The sequence below is a fragment of the Drosophila yakuba genome, chromosome 3R (assembly GCF_016746365.2).
Source record: "Drosophila yakuba strain Tai18E2 chromosome 3R, Prin_Dyak_Tai18E2_2.1, whole genome shotgun sequence".
NCBI classification, from domain to species: Eukaryota; Metazoa; Arthropoda; class Insecta; order Diptera; family Drosophilidae; genus Drosophila; species Drosophila yakuba.
The window spans coordinates 7,871,552-7,892,047 of record NC_052530.2 but is presented as its reverse complement, the minus strand read 5'-3'; the positions used below and the strand labels follow the sequence as shown (position 1 = coordinate 7,892,047).

General features: G+C 42.7%; 8 protein-coding genes across 35 annotated transcripts in view; 1 reads left to right on the top strand and 7 right to left on the bottom strand.

The window, feature by feature from the left end:
• Nucleotides 1–306: 306 nt before the first annotated feature.
• The window catches only part of LOC6535942 (modifier of mdg4), a 28,690-nt gene continuing 8,500 nt past the window's right edge, over nucleotides 307–20,496 (top strand). For 13 of the 27 annotated variants that reach the window (XM_015191976.3, XM_015191960.3, XM_015191964.3 and 10 more), the window contains exons 1-4: nucleotides 308–457; nucleotides 717–974; nucleotides 1,054–1,193; nucleotides 1,878–2,736. In XM_015191976.3, the coding sequence (XP_015047462.1) occupies nucleotides 761–974; nucleotides 1,054–1,193; nucleotides 1,878–2,736 (1,213 nt within the window). In that variant the 5' untranslated portion in view covers nucleotides 308–457; nucleotides 717–760. Of the gene's footprint in view, nucleotides 458–716; nucleotides 975–1,053; nucleotides 1,194–1,877; nucleotides 2,737–4,612; nucleotides 5,558–5,658; nucleotides 6,430–6,521; nucleotides 7,046–7,133; nucleotides 7,528–12,909; nucleotides 13,189–13,257; nucleotides 13,427–13,535; nucleotides 13,932–14,027; nucleotides 14,995–15,083; nucleotides 15,771–18,936; nucleotides 19,338–19,387; nucleotides 19,681–19,769; nucleotides 19,970–20,496 lie in introns of those variants that run through there. The other 14 variants (XM_039375591.2, XM_015191978.3, XM_015191982.3 and 11 more) reach the window with 14 other exon arrangements.
• On the bottom strand, nucleotides 7,952–9,384 carry LOC6535939. The gene is made up of 2 exons (XM_015191988.3): nucleotides 8,476–9,384; nucleotides 7,952–8,344 (listed from the first exon to the last, which is right to left on the bottom strand). The coding sequence occupies exon 1, from the start codon at nucleotides 9,382–9,384 to the stop codon at nucleotides 8,929–8,931; it is 456 nt and encodes a 151-aa protein (XP_015047474.2). The 3' UTR covers nucleotides 7,952–8,344; nucleotides 8,476–8,928.
• On the bottom strand, nucleotides 9,513–9,870 carry LOC6535938. Its single transcript, XM_002096518.4, has one exon. It carries the CDS (start codon nucleotides 9,819–9,821, stop codon nucleotides 9,573–9,575), a length of 249 nt encoding a protein of 82 aa, XP_002096554.2. The 5' UTR covers nucleotides 9,822–9,870; the 3' UTR covers nucleotides 9,513–9,572.
• On the bottom strand, nucleotides 10,011–10,397 carry LOC120321769. Its single transcript, XM_039375595.2, has one exon. The coding sequence runs from the start codon at nucleotides 10,395–10,397 to the stop codon at nucleotides 10,200–10,202; it is 198 nt and encodes a 65-aa protein (XP_039231529.1). The 3' UTR covers nucleotides 10,011–10,199.
• Nucleotides 10,385–11,657, bottom strand: LOC6535937. Of its 2 annotated transcripts, none has more exons than XM_015191985.3 (3): nucleotides 11,147–11,282; nucleotides 10,686–10,921; nucleotides 10,385–10,525 (listed from the first exon to the last, which is right to left on the bottom strand). In XM_015191985.3, exons 1-2 carry the CDS (start codon nucleotides 11,175–11,177, stop codon nucleotides 10,689–10,691), a joined length of 264 nt encoding a protein of 87 aa, XP_015047471.3. In that variant the 5' UTR covers nucleotides 11,178–11,282; the 3' UTR covers nucleotides 10,385–10,525; nucleotides 10,686–10,688. The 2 variants fall into 2 exon arrangements, with proteins under 2 accessions (XP_015047471.3, XP_043063051.1); XM_043207116.1 differs by lacking the exons at nucleotides 10,385–10,525; nucleotides 11,147–11,282 and adding exons at nucleotides 11,403–11,477; nucleotides 11,591–11,657 and having other exon boundaries at nucleotides 10,640–10,921.
• Nucleotides 10,991–11,418, bottom strand: LOC122319444. Its single transcript, XM_043207117.1, has one exon. It carries the CDS (start codon nucleotides 11,416–11,418, stop codon nucleotides 11,206–11,208), a length of 213 nt encoding a protein of 70 aa, XP_043063052.1. The 3' UTR covers nucleotides 10,991–11,205.
• LOC26535246 lies at nucleotides 11,569–12,352 on the bottom strand. The gene is made up of 2 exons (XM_015191983.3): nucleotides 11,980–12,352; nucleotides 11,569–11,925 (listed from the first exon to the last, which is right to left on the bottom strand). Exons 1-2 carry the CDS (start codon nucleotides 12,062–12,064, stop codon nucleotides 11,630–11,632), a joined length of 381 nt encoding a protein of 126 aa, XP_015047469.1. The 5' UTR covers nucleotides 12,065–12,352; the 3' UTR covers nucleotides 11,569–11,629.
• LOC6535933 (modifier of mdg4) lies at nucleotides 16,682–17,752 on the bottom strand (the record flags this gene model as incomplete). Its single annotated transcript, XM_002096513.4, has 2 exons — nucleotides 16,682–17,354; nucleotides 17,422–17,752. Coding segments are annotated over 2 exons (804 nt in total), but the record flags the coding sequence as incomplete, so codon positions are not given.

Here is a 20,496-nt window from a genome sequence, read left to right as displayed (position 1 = left end):
AAAAAACACTAAATCCTGGTAGATTTCTCAAAAACGGCTCTTACGATTTCTATTTTCTTAAAAAACTGCGCAACATTTGTAAAATATTTATTACGTAAGTAGTTTTCTCCAAGTCGTGAACATTTGTAAAACATTTTTTCATATGGAAGTAGTTATCTCTAAGTCGTGAATTTGACTATAGCGATTATATATTATTCTCGAATTAAATTTTTTCAAAAAATATCATAACGCATCAACTATTAATACTCATAAAAATATAACGATATCAATATTTTGAACTATCGATATATTGAAACTTTTATACTGTGCCATCGCCAGTAATCTTGCCGCCTGGTAACACTTTTAATTTTCACGTCGAAGAAATCGGACGCGTTCTGCGCGTTGCCCGCGCGAGAATAAAATAATTTCAATTCTGGCTTTAGATAGTTATTTTATTGGAAAAATATTTAATCAAGAGGTGAGTAACAGCGTTTCAAGTGAATATACACAGCAGTTTGCAGTCAATCAGTAAAATAATGCAATTTTACATACGTACGCACACAAACACACACGCATACAGACGCGTGAAATTTCCCAGTTTTTTTTTTGTCTGCGGTGCATTTTATTTTGTGTGTGATATTGCCATTTTTCGGCACTCTCTCCTGGCTGTTGTAAACAACGTTGTAGTTAGTTGCAACATTGATTATTAATCGCGCATTGCACTTTTTCGCCTGCAGCCAGCAAACGCATAGATACAGAAAAGTATTGATTTTCGTCCAAGATGGCGGACGACGAGCAATTCAGCTTGTGCTGGAACAACTTTAACACGAATTTGTCGGCCGGCTTTCACGAGTCGCTATGCCGCGGCGACCTGGTGGACGTTTCCCTGGCCGCCGAGGGCCAAATAGTGAAGGCCCATCGTTTGGTGTTATCCGTCTGCTCGCCCTTCTTCCGCAAGATGTTCACTCAGATGCCGTCGAACACCCACGCTATCGGTGAGTTTGCCCCTCTGATATCTAACTCTATGTGATGGCGGCCTTTTCTGACCCTTCATTCTCTTCGCATTTCTTGCAGTATTCCTGAACAACGTCAGCCACTCGGCGCTTAAGGACCTCATCCAATTCATGTACTGCGGCGAGGTCAACGTGAAGCAGGACGCCCTGCCCGCGTTTATAAGCACCGCGGAATCGCTGCAAATCAAGGGGCTAACGGATGTAAGTATATGTGTGCTTATATGTGACATACTGGGATACTGGTAAATCGAATCGGGGGAACAGCAAAGCCAAACAACAACAACGCAACCAGCACATCGCCGTTCGCGCCCAATACATACACACGCGCTGGCGTCTGTATAAGAGCATGGTTTGACTGTACCGAGAAATTTCTCGCAAACGAAATGCCAAGAGGCACGCGTGCCAGATAGAGACAACTGTATTGGCTATGCGCCCAGCATTTGTCCCGCTCTGACTCGCACGGCAGCGGCCAATTGAGTGGTTGTTTTTGTTTCGCAGCGAATTCGATACCAAAGCATAAACATTAATTTGTAGCGGATATAAAAAAGCAACTATTGCTATTCAAGTCTTTTGGCGATTTCCTTTTTACTTTACCATTAACACTTTAATTGGTATATACTTTTTATGTTCCCGACTAAAATGAATATATTTGCTATATTTGTTTTATAATTAATTTTAGTGCATCTGTACTAAATGAAAAGGGGAATTAGAACTAGAATATGTATTTATTTGTCCAATAATTAATTATTAAAAATATTTAAACGAAGTCATTCGCTAAGAAGCTTCACCAGATTTCTATTTAGTTAGGAGAAATGTGTGTATATTTTATCAATTTTGAATTCCCTGAATATTTCCATTAAAAAAATATGCAATAATTTTTTATAGAACGATCCTGCGCCTCAGCCGCCGCAGGAATCTAGCCCGCCGCCAGCAGCACCTCATGTACAACAACAGCAAATACCGGCTCAGCGGGTGCAGCGCCAGCAGCCGCGCGCCTCCGCCCGCTATAAGATCGAGACCGTGGACGACGGCCTGGGCGACGACAACAAGGGCACCACCCAGATCGTCATCCAGACCACGGCCGCACCCCAAGCCACCATTGTACAACAGCCGCAGCAACAGCAGGCGGCGCAGCAGATCCAAACGCAGGCGCTGCAGACGGGAACCACGACGACGGCAACGCTGGTGTCGACAAACAAACGCTCCGCCCAGCGCTCCTCACTGACGTCCGCCTCCTCGAGCGGCGGCGTGAAGCGCTCTAAGACAAGCACCTCCGCAAATGTGATGGACCCTCTCGACTCGACCACGGAAACTGGAACCACGACAACTACCCAACTTGTGCCGCAACAGATCACCGTGCAAACCTCTGTGGTCTCTGCGGCAGAAACAAAGCTCCACCAGCAATCGCCGCAGCAGGTTCGTCAACAGCAGGAGGAAGCCGAATACATTGATCTCCCCATGGAATTGCCCACGAAATCTGAACCTGACTACTCTGAGGACCATGGCGATGCCGCCGGTGATGGAGAGGGCACCTATGTGGAGGACGATACCTACGGAGACATGCGCTACGACGACAGTTACTTCACGGAGAACGAGGATGCGGGCAACCAGACTGCGGCAAATACGAGCGGTGGCGGAGTTACGGCGACAACTTCCAAGGCAGTGGTTAAGCAACAATCGCAGAACTACAGTGAATCATCGTTTGTCGACACCAGCGCGGATCAGGGCAACACAGAGGCTCAAGGTTGGTTGAATTTCCCAGCATACATGGCCAAAGGCCAATAGATATAAGAAATATTCAAGGTCATGGAGTCCGCTTGCGAAATGCAAACACGTTAAAAAAGATTCCTAATTCAAGGGTCACATTTTCATTTTAACCTTGATCACATTCCAAATCTATTAGCTTCGCAAACGGATCATGTCCTTTTAAAGTCCGGTAAAGTGCGCTTAATTTTGTTTTAAACAAAGTTCAGCTATACTTCACCGACTCGTAGTAAATAAGCAGTTTACCAGCCTGTGTTCTATTTGAAATCGATAAAGAGCACTAGGCAGATCTTTGCTGTCCGATGCATATTTGCTAAATGCTGGACGCAGATCGCGCGTTCTTACATTCATTCAGTTAAAAGGTAAGTAGAGTGCTGACATTTTATGAACCTGCTAGGACGGATCCGATGTCATACCATGAAGCTGAACCCGTGAAAAACTGCAACTACTTAAGGTAATACCAGCACACTTAAACCACCTTCCCATATATTTTTCTAAATTTTTCAGTATTTGCAATTTGAAATTGAAGTAAGCTATCTTAAATGATCAAAGGGTTATTATTTGAACATGCGCACTTCTGTTTCAATAACGATGCTCTGGTGATGCTAAGGTTACTGGGGTTCGTTGTTATGGTAGTTATCCCAATTGTACCTAAAGATGTTGTCTGGATTTGTTCAAGCAACGTAAAAGCTTGCTGATGCAAATCCAGCAACGGCATTCATTGCCGAGTCTTCAAAGTTTATTCGTACATATAATTTGTTCTCAATCTCCATCGATTAAAAATTAATAGTGGACAAGTTAAATAGAAAAAGGGCTGCTATGCATGCTCGTATGTATATGTAGACATCCATTTTTATTCGCTCGTGCACCATCGACCCTGTTAATATTTATGGGCTGTTTTTACATTTCAAGAAGTAACTGAAATCATAATCGTTCATATTTCATTTGGTGGAAAAATGTATTGGACTGCCTGCTATTTTTGTTTTGTTGAATTTCTGTATACTAGATATTTCTATGAACAAATTTAAGTAATGCCAAGTTCCCATAATCGTCTGGCGATTTCAAACCTTTTTGGTAGATCGGATTTATTTTACTAATTTAATCGTGCATAAGCGAAAAAGAACAAGTTGCGGTAATTTAACTTTTCTGTATAAACTCTGGATAGTAATATGTCCTAAATAATTGCTGAATATTTGTATTATAGTATAGAGAAATAAAGAATAAAATTTGATATGTAGCGTTGCCATTTGCGGGAGATTGAGGGCGGCGTTGCCACTTACGGCAACCCTTATTGCATGTGCATCCCTGGCTCTTCAGTACAGTGGCAACGCCGTGCAAAATCATAAAATAATGCAGGCAAATTTGTTTTGTTATTTGATTGCATGCGTTTTGCAAGGCCTATTCGTCTACAAATTAATTATTTCCTGCTTGTGGCAGCGTGCGTGGTGTGGTGCTTGCTAAAAAAGTGGTGGGGTTGGTAACTGGCAATGCCTCTGTGTTCTTCTGATAATCTGTGATAATGCTCATTAAAAACTCAAACGATGCTAATTTGGAAGGAAATGCTACCGTAAGTTGTAAAGTGCAATGCCGCTGAAATTTGGTAAGTGTTAAACCACAGTAACGCCGCGTTCTTTAGTTCACTGAGTGCAAATAAACTGCTTAAAGCCAAAGTATAAACTAAAGTTGTTTTATTCCGCCGATCCTAACTTAGCACTTAAGCCTTATACATGCATATGTACGATTGTTTACTAGAATAGGTACTAGACATTGGCTCTACTCATATATTATGCCCACTAAACCAACTTCACCGCCTTCTTGTCGCCCCTTTGCTTTCGGTTTCCCTCGGGCTCTTGCAGACACGGAGATCAGTTTCATTCGCAGCCAGAAGAAGAACGCCCAGCTAGTGTTCCGGAACTACATCTACAACAAGAAGCTTACCCAGGCCAATGGACAGACGACCTGGCGCTGTGCGGATGTGCTTAAGCTCCGCTGCAAGGCGGTGGTCATCACCCGCGACGGCCACTTCATCGACGCCCGGCGGCAGCACAATCACGAGTCCCACGCGTCGAGGATTGGCCAGCGACAACTGTATAAGGTGGAGCAGGAACTGGAGGAGTACATCGAGATCTGCACGTCGAACCCCAAGATCTCACAGTACCTGGGCAGCAGTAACATCATTGTGACCGCCAAAGACGGCAAGGACTGCAAATTGTTTCTGCCGGCAGCCGAGGCCACAGAGATCGAGATGCAGGCCCTTGTAGACGCCGCTGAAGAGGAGATGGATGCGGAGGAGCAGCTTGCCGCGGAGCGAGACCGTGGACGGCAACGGGTGGGCAGGTGGCGGACAGAGGAAGCCAAGCATCGATCCCTGCTGAAGGCAGACCACCCCTAAGAATTATCAGCCAGCACCTAAGCTAATTATTCGTCTCGAACTTCGGAAGGCGTCGATTTCTCTTGGGAGTTTTTAAACAACTAAAGTCAATCAGTTGGATGGTCTTTGTAAGGATAAGAAAAGTTATAGCTGGCATCGTGTTGGCTTATTCTTTATAAATAACGCGCAATCGACATTCTAGGTTACCAAGGAAACCAAAGCCTTCCAGTTCCCTAATAAATTAATTATACATTTTTATCACATTTTATACATCTTAATGACAAAATATAACTTAGTCAAGCAACCATTCACAATTCCACATTTTGTCCAAAGAAATCGACCCGACTCCTCGAAAATAGTTTAAGAAACATTACTGACTTCTGTAAACGTATTTCATATATAGCTCCTAATAAACTGAGACCAAAACAAAGTATGGTGCTCATTGTGGACTGGATTGCCCGCCCCATTGTTATTAAATTGATATCTCTAATATTGACTACTTGACTAACCCTACAAACTTCTTCTTTTCAGATGATGAGCTAGTTTTCATAGAGAGCCCCTGGTCGACACCGTGCCTGGTGTTAAATGGATACATGTACAACTGCCACAGCCGCAAGAGCAACAAACAGTATTGGCGCTGCCATAACTACTCAAAAAAAGTGCACGAAATGCGCTGTCGATCTCGCTGCGTCCTGGAAAACGGACGTCTTAAGAGTGTAACCGGTGGACTTCATAACCACCAGCCGCACACGGAGAAGATTGACAAGATCATTCAGAGAAACAAAATGGCAGCGGTCAGCACCGGAAGAAAGCTCTCCAGAACGCACAGCTTCACACAGCTGCAGCTTCAGGAGCAGAAACAGGAGTTTATTGATGAACACCAGTTGACTACCGATGCGGCCACATTGCAACTGACAGATCAAGATCTGATGCACGCCTCCATGATGCTTATGCACGAATAGTTTGACCATCGGTCAACTCTATTCAACTGGTCCTGGCAGTGCAATGTAGTTACTAAGTAACAGCTATAGAAAGTACATATCTAGGGAGTGGACTATGTACACTTATTTCGGTATTTTCATCCTAGTTACCCGGATGTGCATTTTGAATTGTCGCAAACTAGTGAATCGAGTATAATTTGAAGTACAATGAATGAGATTGTGAATATAGCTGTAAGCCCCTAAATTTCGATTAGCCAATGAAGGTGTTTTTAAGTACATATATTCTTTGCAAACCCAATTGCACCATTCCCTTGACGGCTATGTGCTCATGTGAAATAAAGATCTGAACTCCTGAAAGTAACCGTGCCTCGTTCTGATCTGATTAGGAGGCGAAGTATTGAAGAATATGCGTAGTTCCCGTCTTCATTGACTAATTTAATCCTTTTCTTTCAGTTCTTACCTACGACGATAGAGGAAAACTAGTCCATGAGGGATTCACTTTCAGCTGTTACTCTAGGAATGCCGAGAAATATGTCGCCTTCTGGCGATGCTCCATGTACAAAAAGTTAAACTGCACTGCGGCGCTGACCACCCACATAAAGTCAATAAAATCAATCCGAGGATTTCACAATCACAAGCCACCAGAACGGCTAAAGACATTTGTCCCCAGAGTGGTCGATTGCCTATCTCAGCCTTATAAAAAGGATTGTTAGATCTTAAGAACTAAATGAGATCTACAAAATTAGTTCACTATATTATTTTAATCGGAAAGATTTCTATATGTCAATTTAAATGTGACATTAGTTCAGTTAGGAAAACATACGGTTTAAATGTGTAAAATTAAATTGTAACTTTGTATAAATTTCCCAATTTGTATATTTCATTTGCTTAATTTCACTTTAAGTATAATTTATAAATGAACAAAAAACTGTACAAATTAGTGAAGACCAAAAACTAATTATATTATTTAAGCAAAATTTTTATTTAAACTTTTATTCGTATACCCCTTATATTTAAAATAAAATCATTACCATTTTATACATATTTCCTCCTCTTATTTTACAGGTTTGATAACTAAAGCTGTACAAAAAGTGCGGCTGGTGCGGGATGAAAAAATACTAAGCACAGTCATAAAACTGGAGCCCGCTGGAAGGCTAAACCTGAAAAATCCGGACAACATAATCCGCACATCGTCCAACCAGCACCACTTTGTGCATGTGGGATTGCCCCGTATGAAGGGGAAATGCGTGAATTGCCTCAAAAAGAACAGGACGGGTCTGAGGAGGATCAACACACTGTGCAACACATGTCCCGGAAGCAACTGGATGTGTGAGCCCTGTTTCGAGGAACTTCACTCTTCAAAGAATTGAGTAAAGGAGATTTTACCCACAAAATGCGATCGACTAAGACAAGGTGTAAGTTCAAATTTGATGGCCCAGATTAAAAAGGATCTTTATTATTTTGATTTATGCCAATTTGGCTTTGGTTGTCCCAAATGGAAAATTTTACTTTTATTTTGTATTTTACAGTAGGAAACTTAAGCATGAAAAATAAAATGTTTTATTGGAAAACTAAAATCTTGGCGCCCTCGTTATGCTGAATTATTTTATTAAATTTTGATCATGTAAGTTATTATTCCTTGCATATTTTGAGATAGGAAGATCATAAAGGCGTTCTTGTAAATTAAGAATGCCAAATCAAACTTTGAGCATGGTCAATGGAGAGGATTAAGGTTACATTCATCAGATTAGCCCCCAACCCAAGGCAGATTCATGATAGTGAATTGGTTGGCAGCGCCTCAGAATGTTTGTTTATGGCGGTTCAATGATGATTAGAAGACCATATGGTTTCCAGTCAAGCGATTTTAAGGGAAGCTTTAAGTGTTCAGTATCAGTACTATCAATGACTTCCAATTTAATCTATACCTATTTTGAAATTGACTGAAAAAGATTAGCATAGTAAGGGAAAACCTCCCTGTTTGAAGTTGGCCATAGTGAGTCACACTCCCAATCACTTTTTGGATCTCAAGCTTTGACGAATTCGACCGCGATCCTTCTTCTGCGGTGGAAGGTCGTGATTGTGGGACGCATGCAGTACTTCCAGGCGGTTGTTTTTTGTGGTGCGGATGCGAGCACGGCACTTTGTGGTGGAGCGGGTGGCACAGATCCACTTGGTGCCGCGGCCATTCTCCATAAACTTTACGTAACTATGACCATTGTAGTTGAGTTTCACAGACTCGCGCTGACCCTTGGTGAAGTAGAACTGGGGAACGTCACCTTAAAAGATAATAAATATGTGACCCGATGCGTTAGTAAATAGTTATTTCGCTAGAAGTAGTTATCTCAAGAGGGATGTGAAGAAGGTTCGAAGGTTCTACAACGATTCAATTGCATTGTTTGGGGCTTACTTTTATTAAATGTACACATAATAAATTGTTTATAAGCTGAATCATAAGTGCTAGCTTGTCCGTCTCCTAAAACGCAGTTTTGTATTATTAATTATGGAAGTAAGCTAAGTCAATTTTGTTTAAATAAAGGCATAACAGAAGGAACAGAATGTAATCTAGAAGTGTCAAAAATGTCATAAGAAATCATGACGCATTTATAAAATTTGACAAATAAAGGAAGGAAACCTTGGAATATGTTTCTTCACACTTAGTAAAATGGTTTAAATATATGTTCTTAAATTATAATAAAAATGTTAATATTGGCTAGTAGTTGTATTTAGCCTTTTTAAATTCATCAAAACTGTCTGGCTTTTGGGTTTCGACGTGGCAAGTTCAAAAATGAAAACTCAAAGCATGAGTTTTGATAAAGAAGGAAAATGACCCTGCGATATTTCGTCAGAAAAAAAACAATCTTCACTTCCTGCGGCTGACCACTCGCGTGGCTCCCACAATGCCCGTGACATCCGCTACGATTTCTTCGTATTTCAGGTGCATCCCCAGCTCGCTGACATCGATTGTAGCTGGGGATTCGTCGTCCAGTATTGCTCCAGCAATTGCATCGCTGGTCATATGAATCTCTTGTTGTTGCTGGGTTGGCTGTTGCGGCTGCGGTTGCCTCGGGGTTGTAGCAACCACCTTGGCAATCGTCTCCACCGGTGGCACGCGGCGCACTCGCTTCTTTCGGCGCACAATCTCCTCGTGCGTGTGGAATCGGTTAAGCGGACAGACAACATCGTTGATGGTAAAGACACGGGACCGACACTTTTGGTTCCACCATTGGTTGCAGCGCCAGAAGCGCTTCTCCTCTCCCGAAGACAGTTTTAGGGTCTTCTCGAAGATGAATGGCTGTCCTCCGTAAATCAGTTGCATTCTTCCCCGGGAAGTTGCCGAGTAGATCGCCACGCTGCTTTCTGTGGATGGAGAGTGTACAATTGTGATTAGTAACTAGTCAACTGCTGGGCTATTCGCTATAAATACAGATTCATAGTCAGTGCAAGTCATTTTGCCAAATCATGGCTTTTTTATATTTCTCTCATCTTAAAATATAATTATTCTGATTATAGGTGACGCTTTTTCGGAGGATGATTGTGCTCCGGCTGGGTCAGATATACTTTATAGCGCCCGTTCCTGAGCTTCTTGGTTGAAAACCGAGCTTTGCATGCAGGATTTCCATTGCGACGGCTACGACAGTGCCAGTAAGTCGTGGCTTCGTGATTGTTGCTCTTAGAGTAGGCATACTTTTTAAACATCAGCTTTATGGTCTTCCGCTGACTTCGGATGACTCGAATGTTGGGGATAAAGTCCATCTGTTTACCGTCCGCATCAAATATGGCCTCCACTGGGAGATGGCGCAATGTCCAAAGATGTCCTGTAAAAGAAACGGTCTAGAATTAGTTATGAAAACCGAAGTAAAGTGCAACAATAAAACAACTTAAAGAAATATGTCTAATATAAATAAATAAATTTACTTAAATGTTTTTAAAGTATTTTTGAAGTATTTTTTTAATACATTTTAATACTAAAATTCGTTCGAGAAAAATATCCTTTGGTTTGGATATGTAATTGAGGCTGGCACATTAGGTTCAAAACTAGCTTTTGGCAGTGATACTCATGCATAACTCATAAAACTGTTCACCAATGTGTTATTTCATTTGCAGATCATGCTAATCCTAACCAGTCAGGCTCTACATTTTGATCGATCGTGTGTTAACGCAGAGTGGATTCCTCTCGAGGCACAGTTTCTGGTCATCCACGCGTGTGTCAATTTTCTGCGTGGTGTACATTGTGGGGTGTGTATGCAGGTTGCTGGTCACGTGAATAATATCCCCTCCACCGGTGATGCGAGTAACCAGCCGTGCCCGGCACTTGGCCTTGTGGTACATTGAGCACTTCCAGTCCCGACTCTTTTGTCCCTCCCTCAGCTTTTCATTGGGTGTGTATGTGTTTCCTTCGTGGTAAACAAGATCGGTTCCTCGGTTGGAGCGCACATACTGGGCTAGCTTCGAGTTATCTGCAAAAGATTTTCGAATTTAGTTAGATCCCGGTCAGTCTTTCAATTTATATGTGAGGATGTAAGGTTATTATGGTTATTTTGTTGGTAGTGGTAGTGAAAAGCAGTCAAACATTTTTTAACGGAAACATCATGTTTATTCCTGTAGACAGCTTGGTACCTGCTACTTCTTAGAGCTACGTCCGCTCACCGCATCCTTACGGCTGTGATTGTGGCCCTCATGCCTCATCCGCACTTTGTTCGTGTCCCTATTTATTATGGCCCGGGCCCGGCAGTTGCTGCGAAAGTTGGCGCACTTCAAATAGGTGCGACGCAGATTTGTAGTGCCGATCACGAAGCGGTAGCCATCGATTATCGTAAATCCGTTCTGTCGGCAAACAATACGGTGCCGAAAATCTGTTGAGAGATTTGCATCGTAAGTCATAAATTGTATGGATATTAACTACAATATAAAATTAGCATAAGTTTATGGGTAACATGCTGGTAAGTATTATTTAAGCGATTCGGATATGTGAAAGTCCTAGACCAAATGAACAGTGCTTCCATTTCACCAAAATGTAACAATTTGACATCGATGAGAATACATTTATAATTAATACATTTAAATTTAGTGTAACTAACAATTTAGCAAATCCTGGTTCGAAAGCTGCATGCTTTGCTGAAAGTCGCCTGGAACATGGTTACTTGCTGTTGCGATTCCCGTGACGCTTTCGACAGCGCTTGTGTGGCTTAAAGGAATCCGCCGGGTGATTGTGGCGACGGTGGCTCAGCTTGATGCCGTTAACACTTTCCCGATTTGTGACGCACCTCGCCGGGCAGCGGAGCACGCTGTTGCTGTTCTTGGAACACACCCAGTTGATGCTATTTCGGTACTTACGTTCCACGGAGTACATGTGCCCCTGGAAGATGAGGTTCTTCCCACCGCGGCGATTGGGCACCAGTTGGTAGCATGCTGCAAGAATTGAAAAGGATTAGTCAGAAGACCTCCTCAGTTGCGTAAGAACACTACAAACTATCCACAACGACAGGAGAGGCGGAAGATATAAACTTGTTCAATGTAAGCACCTTTATTAGACTAATGAGATGGCACAGGTAGTTCGTAACTTAGGGATGGTTGTGGAGCCCGCGCAGTGCCGAGATCCGATTGGATTTGGTCACCACGCGGGCGGAGCACTTGATGTACTTGCAGCGCAGTTTGACGCACTCCCAGTAGCAGACATCCTTGATCCGGCGATTGAGGGTGAAGGGTTTCCCATCGATGGTCAGCAGGTTGTTACCGCGGTTGCTTCTGGTGAAGCTCACCTCCAGGTGGTCAAAGTTCTGCTTGCGTGAGCCACCGGGAGTCTTCTTTTTCCTTGCCACCAGGAGCGGCAGGTGCACCTTGTAGTCATCTTCCTGTTCTGCAAGACACAAGTTGGAATGGGAGGAACGGGTATTGATTAGAGCGCTCTGACTGATTGATTGCCCAAGATGATCCGCCAAGTAATATATGCCTGCTCCTACACTGTAGTTTCTATACTTTATTAACATTGCGCGCATTGCGTCGCTTTGAAATCTTGTTTTAACATTTGTACACAATTGCTTGAAATTCGAGGCGTCGTCGGCATTTATTCATCTTCATTACTCGGCATGGGCTCCCTTCTTAGGAAAGCGGGCTTTTCATTCACAGCTGGGTCTCCACCAACACAATTCACTTTTTCCGGGCCATTACAAATTTTAATTTCACCTTTTGTTTAGTAAATTAACAACCATTTTCAGAATTCACTTTATTTTTTCACAACTGTAGGCGACATTTTTATAGAGTTGCCAGATCAAGCGTATGCACTCAGGGCTGCAATGTTTGGGAGTACAGTAGCTACAGGAATAAGCAAAAATACTGAACAAATTTATGAACAAATGGAAAAAGGAAACCTCTTTATTTTACTAATAACCTTTATGGGATATTCTATTATTACCAGCTCTGGCCGAATATTCAAATTTTTCTATAATTTAGTAAACATATGAAGGGGTACGTGGGCCTTGTGAGTTTATTTATTTATTAGCCTTTGGCTTACCGAGGACTCACTGTGCGTCGAGTGCAGCCCTGGCCTGGTTGCTGCCATTTCCTTGTCTTTCTGTGACTCGCGTGGACTTAATTTTAATAAATAATTTGTGTTTTATTATGTGAAATTGGGCAATGAATGTAAAATATAATGGGAAAGCTGCTTTGGATCCTTGCACTCCAGAACTGCTCTGAAAGTGTATGCGACTGTTTCTTAATCAAAATGAAATAAAGGCTCCGTATAACGAAAACCGCATTATCCGTGTTTTATTTTGTTTACGTTTTCTTTTGACCTCACAAGACAAAGTGTTATAATCGGCTTTGCACCCATGTGCCGTTCCAGATGGCCTAAAAAAGGACACCGCCATCCCGAAGCCCACGGAGCATCCAAGGAAACCAGCAACAGATAGCGTGCAGAAGTCCCCTAAAGATGCTGATGCTATCCCTTTATTCGATGGCAGTCGGGTCTTTGTGTCCAAGGTGGCGCTTGCTAAGGCATATATCCCCATGCCGATGATATATACGTGCCGGGTAATGGATCTGGTGATTGGTAAAGATAAGCTGGTGCGCATCGCCCATCACGAGGAGGGCGCGGACGAGGACCTGCTCCTAGACATCATAAGTACATAATGAAGGCTACGTCCCTTGCACGAAGAGTATTACTAACCTGTGTTTTATCCCATCTTTCCAGCCCATGTGTGCAAAGTTTTTGCCTTGCGCGGAAACCAGCTGACCCCATCCGCAGTACAGGAGTTCATTGACCACAAGCTGTCTACGCTTAAACTTATGGTGGTCAAGGAGGGGAACTAGTTTAAATTGATTTTTGCATTCGTAAACCGAAATAAATGCCTGTAATAGAACTTCCCACTAAACCTCTTGTGCAGTAGCTAGTGGTCTCACCTAGAGCTCCTAAAATAACCTAAAACTCCTAAAACTAATGTCTGTGAACCGCCTTTATCCCCTTTCCAGGTGTCATCCAGTCGCTAAAGGCGCTCTTCGATGGCAAAACCACCAGCGCCAGCATCCATTACACCACGACTCAGCGAGGCAGGGTAATGCTGGTCTACGAGGGCTACCGGTATGTCGTGAATCGCCAAAGTCTGAAGAACGTCTTCTGGCGGTGCTCACGCTACGTGAAACACAGCTGCCGAGCCACCTTGGTGACCTCCAAAGTGCAAGATGTCACCCTGCGCATCGCTGGCGCTCCGCACACTCATGGTCCGGAAGTCAACTCGATGGATCTCACGACTGACTTGCTGGACGAATTCCCGGAGCTGCAGTAGGCTCTGATCAACCAGCAGTTAATATAATTTACTCATAGATTTCAGCTCTACCTTAACCTAAATAAATTTAATGAAATGTGCACACAATATGTAGTTATGCGTGTTCTCGTTCTGTGCCTACTATAGTTTGCTAGCCTACTGAAATCCCAACTAATCTGTTAATATTTTCATTTTGCAGTTAAGATCAAAATGGAGCCTTCACCGACGCCTGGACAGTCAACGGATGCTGCTGTGGCCGCCTTGGCTGTCACCTATTTAAGCGACGAGGAATCGTTCCGAAAACCCTTTACCCTGCCCAAGATATTGGACGGTAAGTTCTACAAGAACATCCAGCCCAACCAGAAGACGCCAGGAGCTATCCAGGCCACCTGCACAACATGTCACGGACTAATCTCCGGTACCACCAAGTCCACGGGGAACTTTCTCAGCCATATCAAGAGGCGGCACAAGGAGCTGCTGCCCCTGTGTCAACTTTACTGCCAGGCCAAGGCCAACGGCACTGTGCCTGCGGTTAAAAATTCACCGCCCAACCCTAATCCTGTGGTCACCTCGGCGACGTCCATTCCTGCGATGGAGATGATGACCCAAGTCTCGCAGATGCCTCCGACAACATACGCCACAGCTCCCACCCACCTCGGCATGCCGGTGACGGTACCTGTGCCCGTCTCCATGTCATTGGCGATGCCCCTCTCCCTGCCCCACGTGCAGACGCCGCAGATGATGGCACTGATGCAACAGCACCAGGCCCACGGTGCCGTCTTTATCAGCAAAGATTACTAGCCCCGTCGGGTGTGGGCTCACTAAATTCTGTGGTTTAAATAATCTGTTGAACTAATGTCGATGTAGAGTGTACCTAAGGTGAGCGATTTTTAGTGGGCAAGAGTCTGCAGAATTTTAAGGACATAATATACCTTGTTTGTATAACGTAGTAGGAATAATGACGGGTGTCATATGGTTTTAACTTCCGAAATATTGAATAACATCACGGTTGAGTTGGAAGCTACTAGAAAGTCCTTAAAATATTCCAAAAATTGCATACTGCAAATCGACCCACCTAAACCTAAGCTAAGTGCAAAATTTTATAGGTCCTGATTAGCTTAAGCAATTTACAAACCAAAATAAAGATAATAGAAACATTTACTCTACTATACTGTTTTAGCTATTTACACTAGCTACACAATAGATTTCTGCACATTATCAAGACAATTTTCTGACTTAATGTTTTTTGTTTCAGATCGCAGGCGTTATTCAAAAAAGCTGTTGCATTTTGACGGGCCTGCGGAGTTTAATCTTGCTGCTCATAGACGGCCGAGGCTAATCATTGCTAATGAGCACTTTATCGTCCACCGCATTTTGGGCAAGGACAACCTAATCGGATCGTGGCGCTGTATGTATCATCACAAGGGTTGCAAGGCCCGAGCCTCCACATTCATGGTGGACTCCGAGGTGAAATACCGCAGCACGTGCTCATCGCACAACCATAAAAATGTCAGGGCTAAGCTAGAAAATCTAAAAATGCCTTGGGTCACTACAGATTAGGACTAAACGTAGTCCTGTTCTCAATATCAAGAACATTCCAACTCTAGCAATGCACAGGTTATATACAAGGCTTCATAATTTATCGTAAATATTTACCAGCTACACGAGAAAATCGTAAGTTGTCAGAAATACACCAAAATTAGCATATAGTTTATATGGATTTCTCGAAAAAGCCAGACAGTTTCTAAATTAAAACATTAAAAATTAATAACTTAAGGCAAAGTGAAATATCAAAGTAGTCGTGCATAGCTCAACTCTAAATTAGATTTCAGCACGGACCCACGAAAATGGATTGATTTGTAAATCTTGCAAAAAAAATGGGATTAGATCTCTTAAGCGCACAAAATAAACACAAACTATTTAGTATGTAGTGAACCACTTTGAAAGTTTGTCTAATTAGAGATTCAGCCAGGAATCTCACGTATCTTTTGACGAGATCATATAATTGCATTTCGTTTAGATGTTCATCTGATTTTATTAAAAGTTCATATTTTGTACGGAACACAAGCCATTTTTTAAGTCAGTGCCGTGGTCAAAAGCGTCTAGGCAATGAGAACAGAATAAATAATATTACCCGGGACTTTAAGAATTACAAAAATGATATTTTGAGATCCCAGATGAACAGGCTACTTACCCATTCTAACTAGGCTCGGGACACTCAGTCTAAATCAATGATATACTTTCAAGAACAATAGTAGAATACATTAGCTTAGCCCTAACAGAACTTGGACGTTGGGTTGGGAATGTCTAGGAACCGGTTAAATCTTGGGCAGCTGGTCTAGGTTGCCCTCGGTATCCATTTTCCAGGAACCCTGGATTTTATCAGCGGCTGTGAGGGAACTGAGCTTCTTGTGGATTAGCATCCCAGCGGCCTTAGCCGCCTCAATACGCTTGTTGTCGCCCATATGATTGTGCACATCTGAATATGGAAAGAAGTCATTATGTGGTATAAGGCCTTTGCTTGCACTTTACGAACCATTGGTTACATAGAGATCATCTCCGATGGTCTTTAATCGGCTGCGGCATTTAACCGATCGGTTTTGAACGCACTCCCAGTACAGGATATTATTGCTTTTGCCGAAAAACTTGAGATTGGAGCGGTATACAAAGTTGTTAATGGTCAAAAGAGTGCCGCCCTTGCGGCTGATCAGGAACATCTGTGGACCACAGTTGCGGACGTGTTGAGTAACTGAAAGGCAGAAAAAGTGTGTTACTTATCATTTAAAAACGGTTTTGAGTACAGTTACGTATTAAGTTAGAGCTTACTAGCTAGTGAAATGGTTTAAGGTCTGATTTATTGACATCGTTTTATTACGAAAAACTTAATTATTTAGAATATTATGGGTATTTAAAACCCGATTGAATATAGAAAGTATAAAGTCAAGCTCTTAGGCAGATCTGATATTGTACTGTTGGGCTTTTTGAGCCTTCTTGATCATAGTTAAGTTAATATAGTAAAAAGTATAATTTGAAGTTCTAAGGCATATTCTGTGTCACTTCTTCTTGTTCTGCAGTGCCTTTTGAAGTCGTCGCTTGATTTTTTCACGGAAATCATTGGGGTCCACTTCTTCCTCCTTGGCGGGAGTCTTCTCCGGTTCGTCCAATTCAATCTCGTCGATCTCCTGAATCTCAAACTCCTCAAAATCTTCATCCTCCTTGTCGCCGGCATCCTCGAGCTTGGTGGTGTTTTTGATTAGCAGCTCCACCTTGGTGTCCTTGCTGGGCGACAGCGAGGATATGACACCCGATTCGCCCGGCATAAACTGGGAGGGCAGGCAGCTTTTGTCGCTGGCCTGCATAAAGTGCACGTGCTCGCCCTCGTAAGGAAATACCCTTTTTTGGTCGCATACCACCCGCACCTTGCACTCCTCTCCATGCTCACGGTAGCAGCACTGAAACACGGAGTAGTCCGCTTTGCGGAATGAGAACTTGAACAGGTGGCCATTGAAGATTAGCTTGACACCGCCTGCGAATGGAGCGTGGAAATAGCTTGGTTATCTGTGGGCAGGATTCTAGCCAGGTTTCGGACTCACCTTTCGTTGTGGAGGCGTACACTGCAGGTTCGCTTGCCTCCTCATTCAGGGTCGCCGCCTGTAATTTTTCCAGGAGCTTTGGCTTGGGCGTCTGATCCTCAACCTTGGTTTTCGGTCTGCCGCGTTTACGTGGTGGAATCTTAGTTGCAGATGAGGATGTGGCGGCTGTCAATTGGAGAATCAAACGCAACAGGTTAAAGCATCTGTGTAAGATTGGGCTTTTCGGACGAAAAATTAAAATAAAACAACTGAGAAGGGTCTTTAGCTGGTTCTTGTGTATTTTATTGGTTTTCAAGCTGGGAGTAATGTACAAATATATAGAATACAATTTTTAATGCACGAAAAACACGGTTTAAAGAAGAAGAGCACTGTACTTTAGAGCTGGGATAAGTTCTTACTATGTTATCGATGGTTGGCACCTAACACTATCGTTTACTGATTTACTATTTGGCTAGTGCAGTTGAATAAATCACCTGTATTTATTTATTAATCAGTCAAAGAGTTTAGCTGAAAAAAAACCTGAAAGGGATCCCTTTAAATATGAAAGGTTATTCTTACAATAGTAGCGTTAGAGCGTTAGATGGATGCCTGGATATCATCGATTATAAGGCTGTAAGCTAACATTAAAATATTTTCTTAACAGCATTAACTTAGCATTGTTTATATCTGAAAAGTTCTGTTATATAAAATATAAAGAAACCCCTCTGAAAGAATGAAAAAATAGCAAGAATATCAGTGAAATAAAATAAAAACATTGCTAAGCTCCTTGTACATCAAAAATCTAAAAAAAAAAAACCGTTATGATTTAAATACAGTTAACAGCCGATAACCGATTGCTTCTGCTAACAGCACTGATTCTGCTGCTGTTGACACGCCATTTTTGTTGTAGTTGTTATTTTTTCGCCGTGTTGTGTTCGCTCCGTTTTTGTTTTTTGACAAACAAATTGGTATTTTAGAGTTAGTAAATGGTGAACAGGATTAAATGTGGCTAAGTGCAGCATGGTAATAAATGTCCGGAAATGGTGGACTGTGAATTGTCCTGCAAAAATGCAGCGAGTGAGTGATTGTTCTATGCGCGTCTGTGTGTGTGCAGCGATTGTCATCTTTGTTGTTGTTGGTGTCTCAAAAAGGAATACCTCCAAAAAAAAGTGCCAAATGGATGTTATATTTGAATATAAGGTGAACTAGTAACTTGGGGAAGCAAGGTGGTTTTTCTCCGCTGTCCAGGTGAGTCCCCAGGTGAGCCCACCTTGCTGCTATGGAACCCTCCTTGTCCACGAAAAGGATCTGTAGCGAAATACTAGAATAGTAGACTATAAATCGACTTGTAAGTAGCTACAAACTCCCACAAGTGATATAAATAAGCGGCTATAAATAGTAGAGTGTACCGGGAATTGCCTGCAATAAATAGTTTACTCAGCACCCCAAACTTTCATGTGTTTTTCTGTGGGCTATACATTTAATTTTCAAGCCACCCGGGTAATAAAGCCAGTTTCCTATGAACCTCCATTACAGGTCAGTTCATCGGGGATATTCCGCGTGGCCAGTGGATCGATAAACATGAGTATTTCTTCCTGAAAAACCAGAAACAGGGCTTTAACCTGGTATTCAATGGATACATGTACAAGAAGGAGGCCAGTTTCCGGGCTACGGTCAATTGGATCTGTTCTGACGGAAACGGCAAGCGTCTAAATGAGAACAAGTGCTCCGCGAGGGCCATAACCAAGTTCGATGGAGGGATCAAGCTGGGGAAGAATGCCCACAACCATCCGCCTCGGTTTTTGGGTGGCAAGGTGCCCGCTAAACTAATGCCTAAGGATGCCTTTTACCCCCAATATTAAATGAATTTACACAAACCCGAAGCAATGTAATTTTCACATAAAAATATACACACTTGCATGCGATAGCTACATTAAGCACTCATGTGGCAACCGTCATTTCATCATCGTACCTTCATCTTCTCCAGCAAAAGACCAGAACAAGGGCGTCCGCTTGAAACGCACCGCCCAGGGCGAATTCCTGATGGTCGGCAGGAAATCCTACAAGAAAACCCGCGCCATGCAGTACCGAACCTACTTCCATTGCTTGACCAGGAACTGCCCGTCCTACTATGTCCTCGTGGAGCTGAGCCGACGACCTCGACTCACCAGGCATCATGAGCACGCCCAGCACTGTCTGCAGTGCTTGTAGGATGTAGGATGTGTATGTAGTCATAGGCCGAACCCACGATGTACAATATACCGAAATCCATTAAAGCAATCCCAAGTGTTTTATTTCCTCTTCTCAACTAAAATGTCCCTAATCCAATCAGCACGCATTACTAACGCGGAAAACTCTTCTTGTTGTAGCCAAATTCGACTACCAGATCAGCGTGGATGTGGGCGAGGCCACCATGCAGTTGGCCAACGCCTCGTCCGCTGGAGTGGTCAACAGCAACTCCCCCTTCTTCATTGTCAGCAAGTACGGCACCAAGCAGATCATGCTCAAGCAGCACACCTTTAATCGTCACATCTGCCGGGACGACGTCACGTATTGGCGCTGCAGCCAGGTAAGTGTATGATCTGAGATATACATTCGTAAAATACGTTTCAGGCGTCCTAGTATTTAGCTTTAAATTCTTCTATATAATGCCCAAAACAGAAAATTATAGATATAATTACTAGAGAAAAAACTAGGTACTAGTTGGTCGCGATTAACATTAGTGAAGCCTACTTTTCCGAGTAATAATTCTGAGTAATAATTCTACTTATTCTGAGCAACTCTAATAAGTTGTTAGTTATTTTCGCACAGCCTTCTTTTTTAGAAGCTTTATTGTATATAAAGGGTGTTTTTTTAGGAGGTTTATGTTTTTAAAGTGAAAAAGAAAATGTACAGGTGGATGTAGAGAGCAGATTTTTTTTATTTATTTGATAAAGATAATTCGATGGCATTAATGGTGGAATATAACTTCGTAGTTTTAGAAACTGCATTCTGGAAGTCTAATTCTTGACAACTTTTTCAAGCATCTGGTGCCCTATGTCGGCAATAGCTCGTACAATATCTTCTTCAGTGCGTACTCTGCGAAGTCTAGTCGGT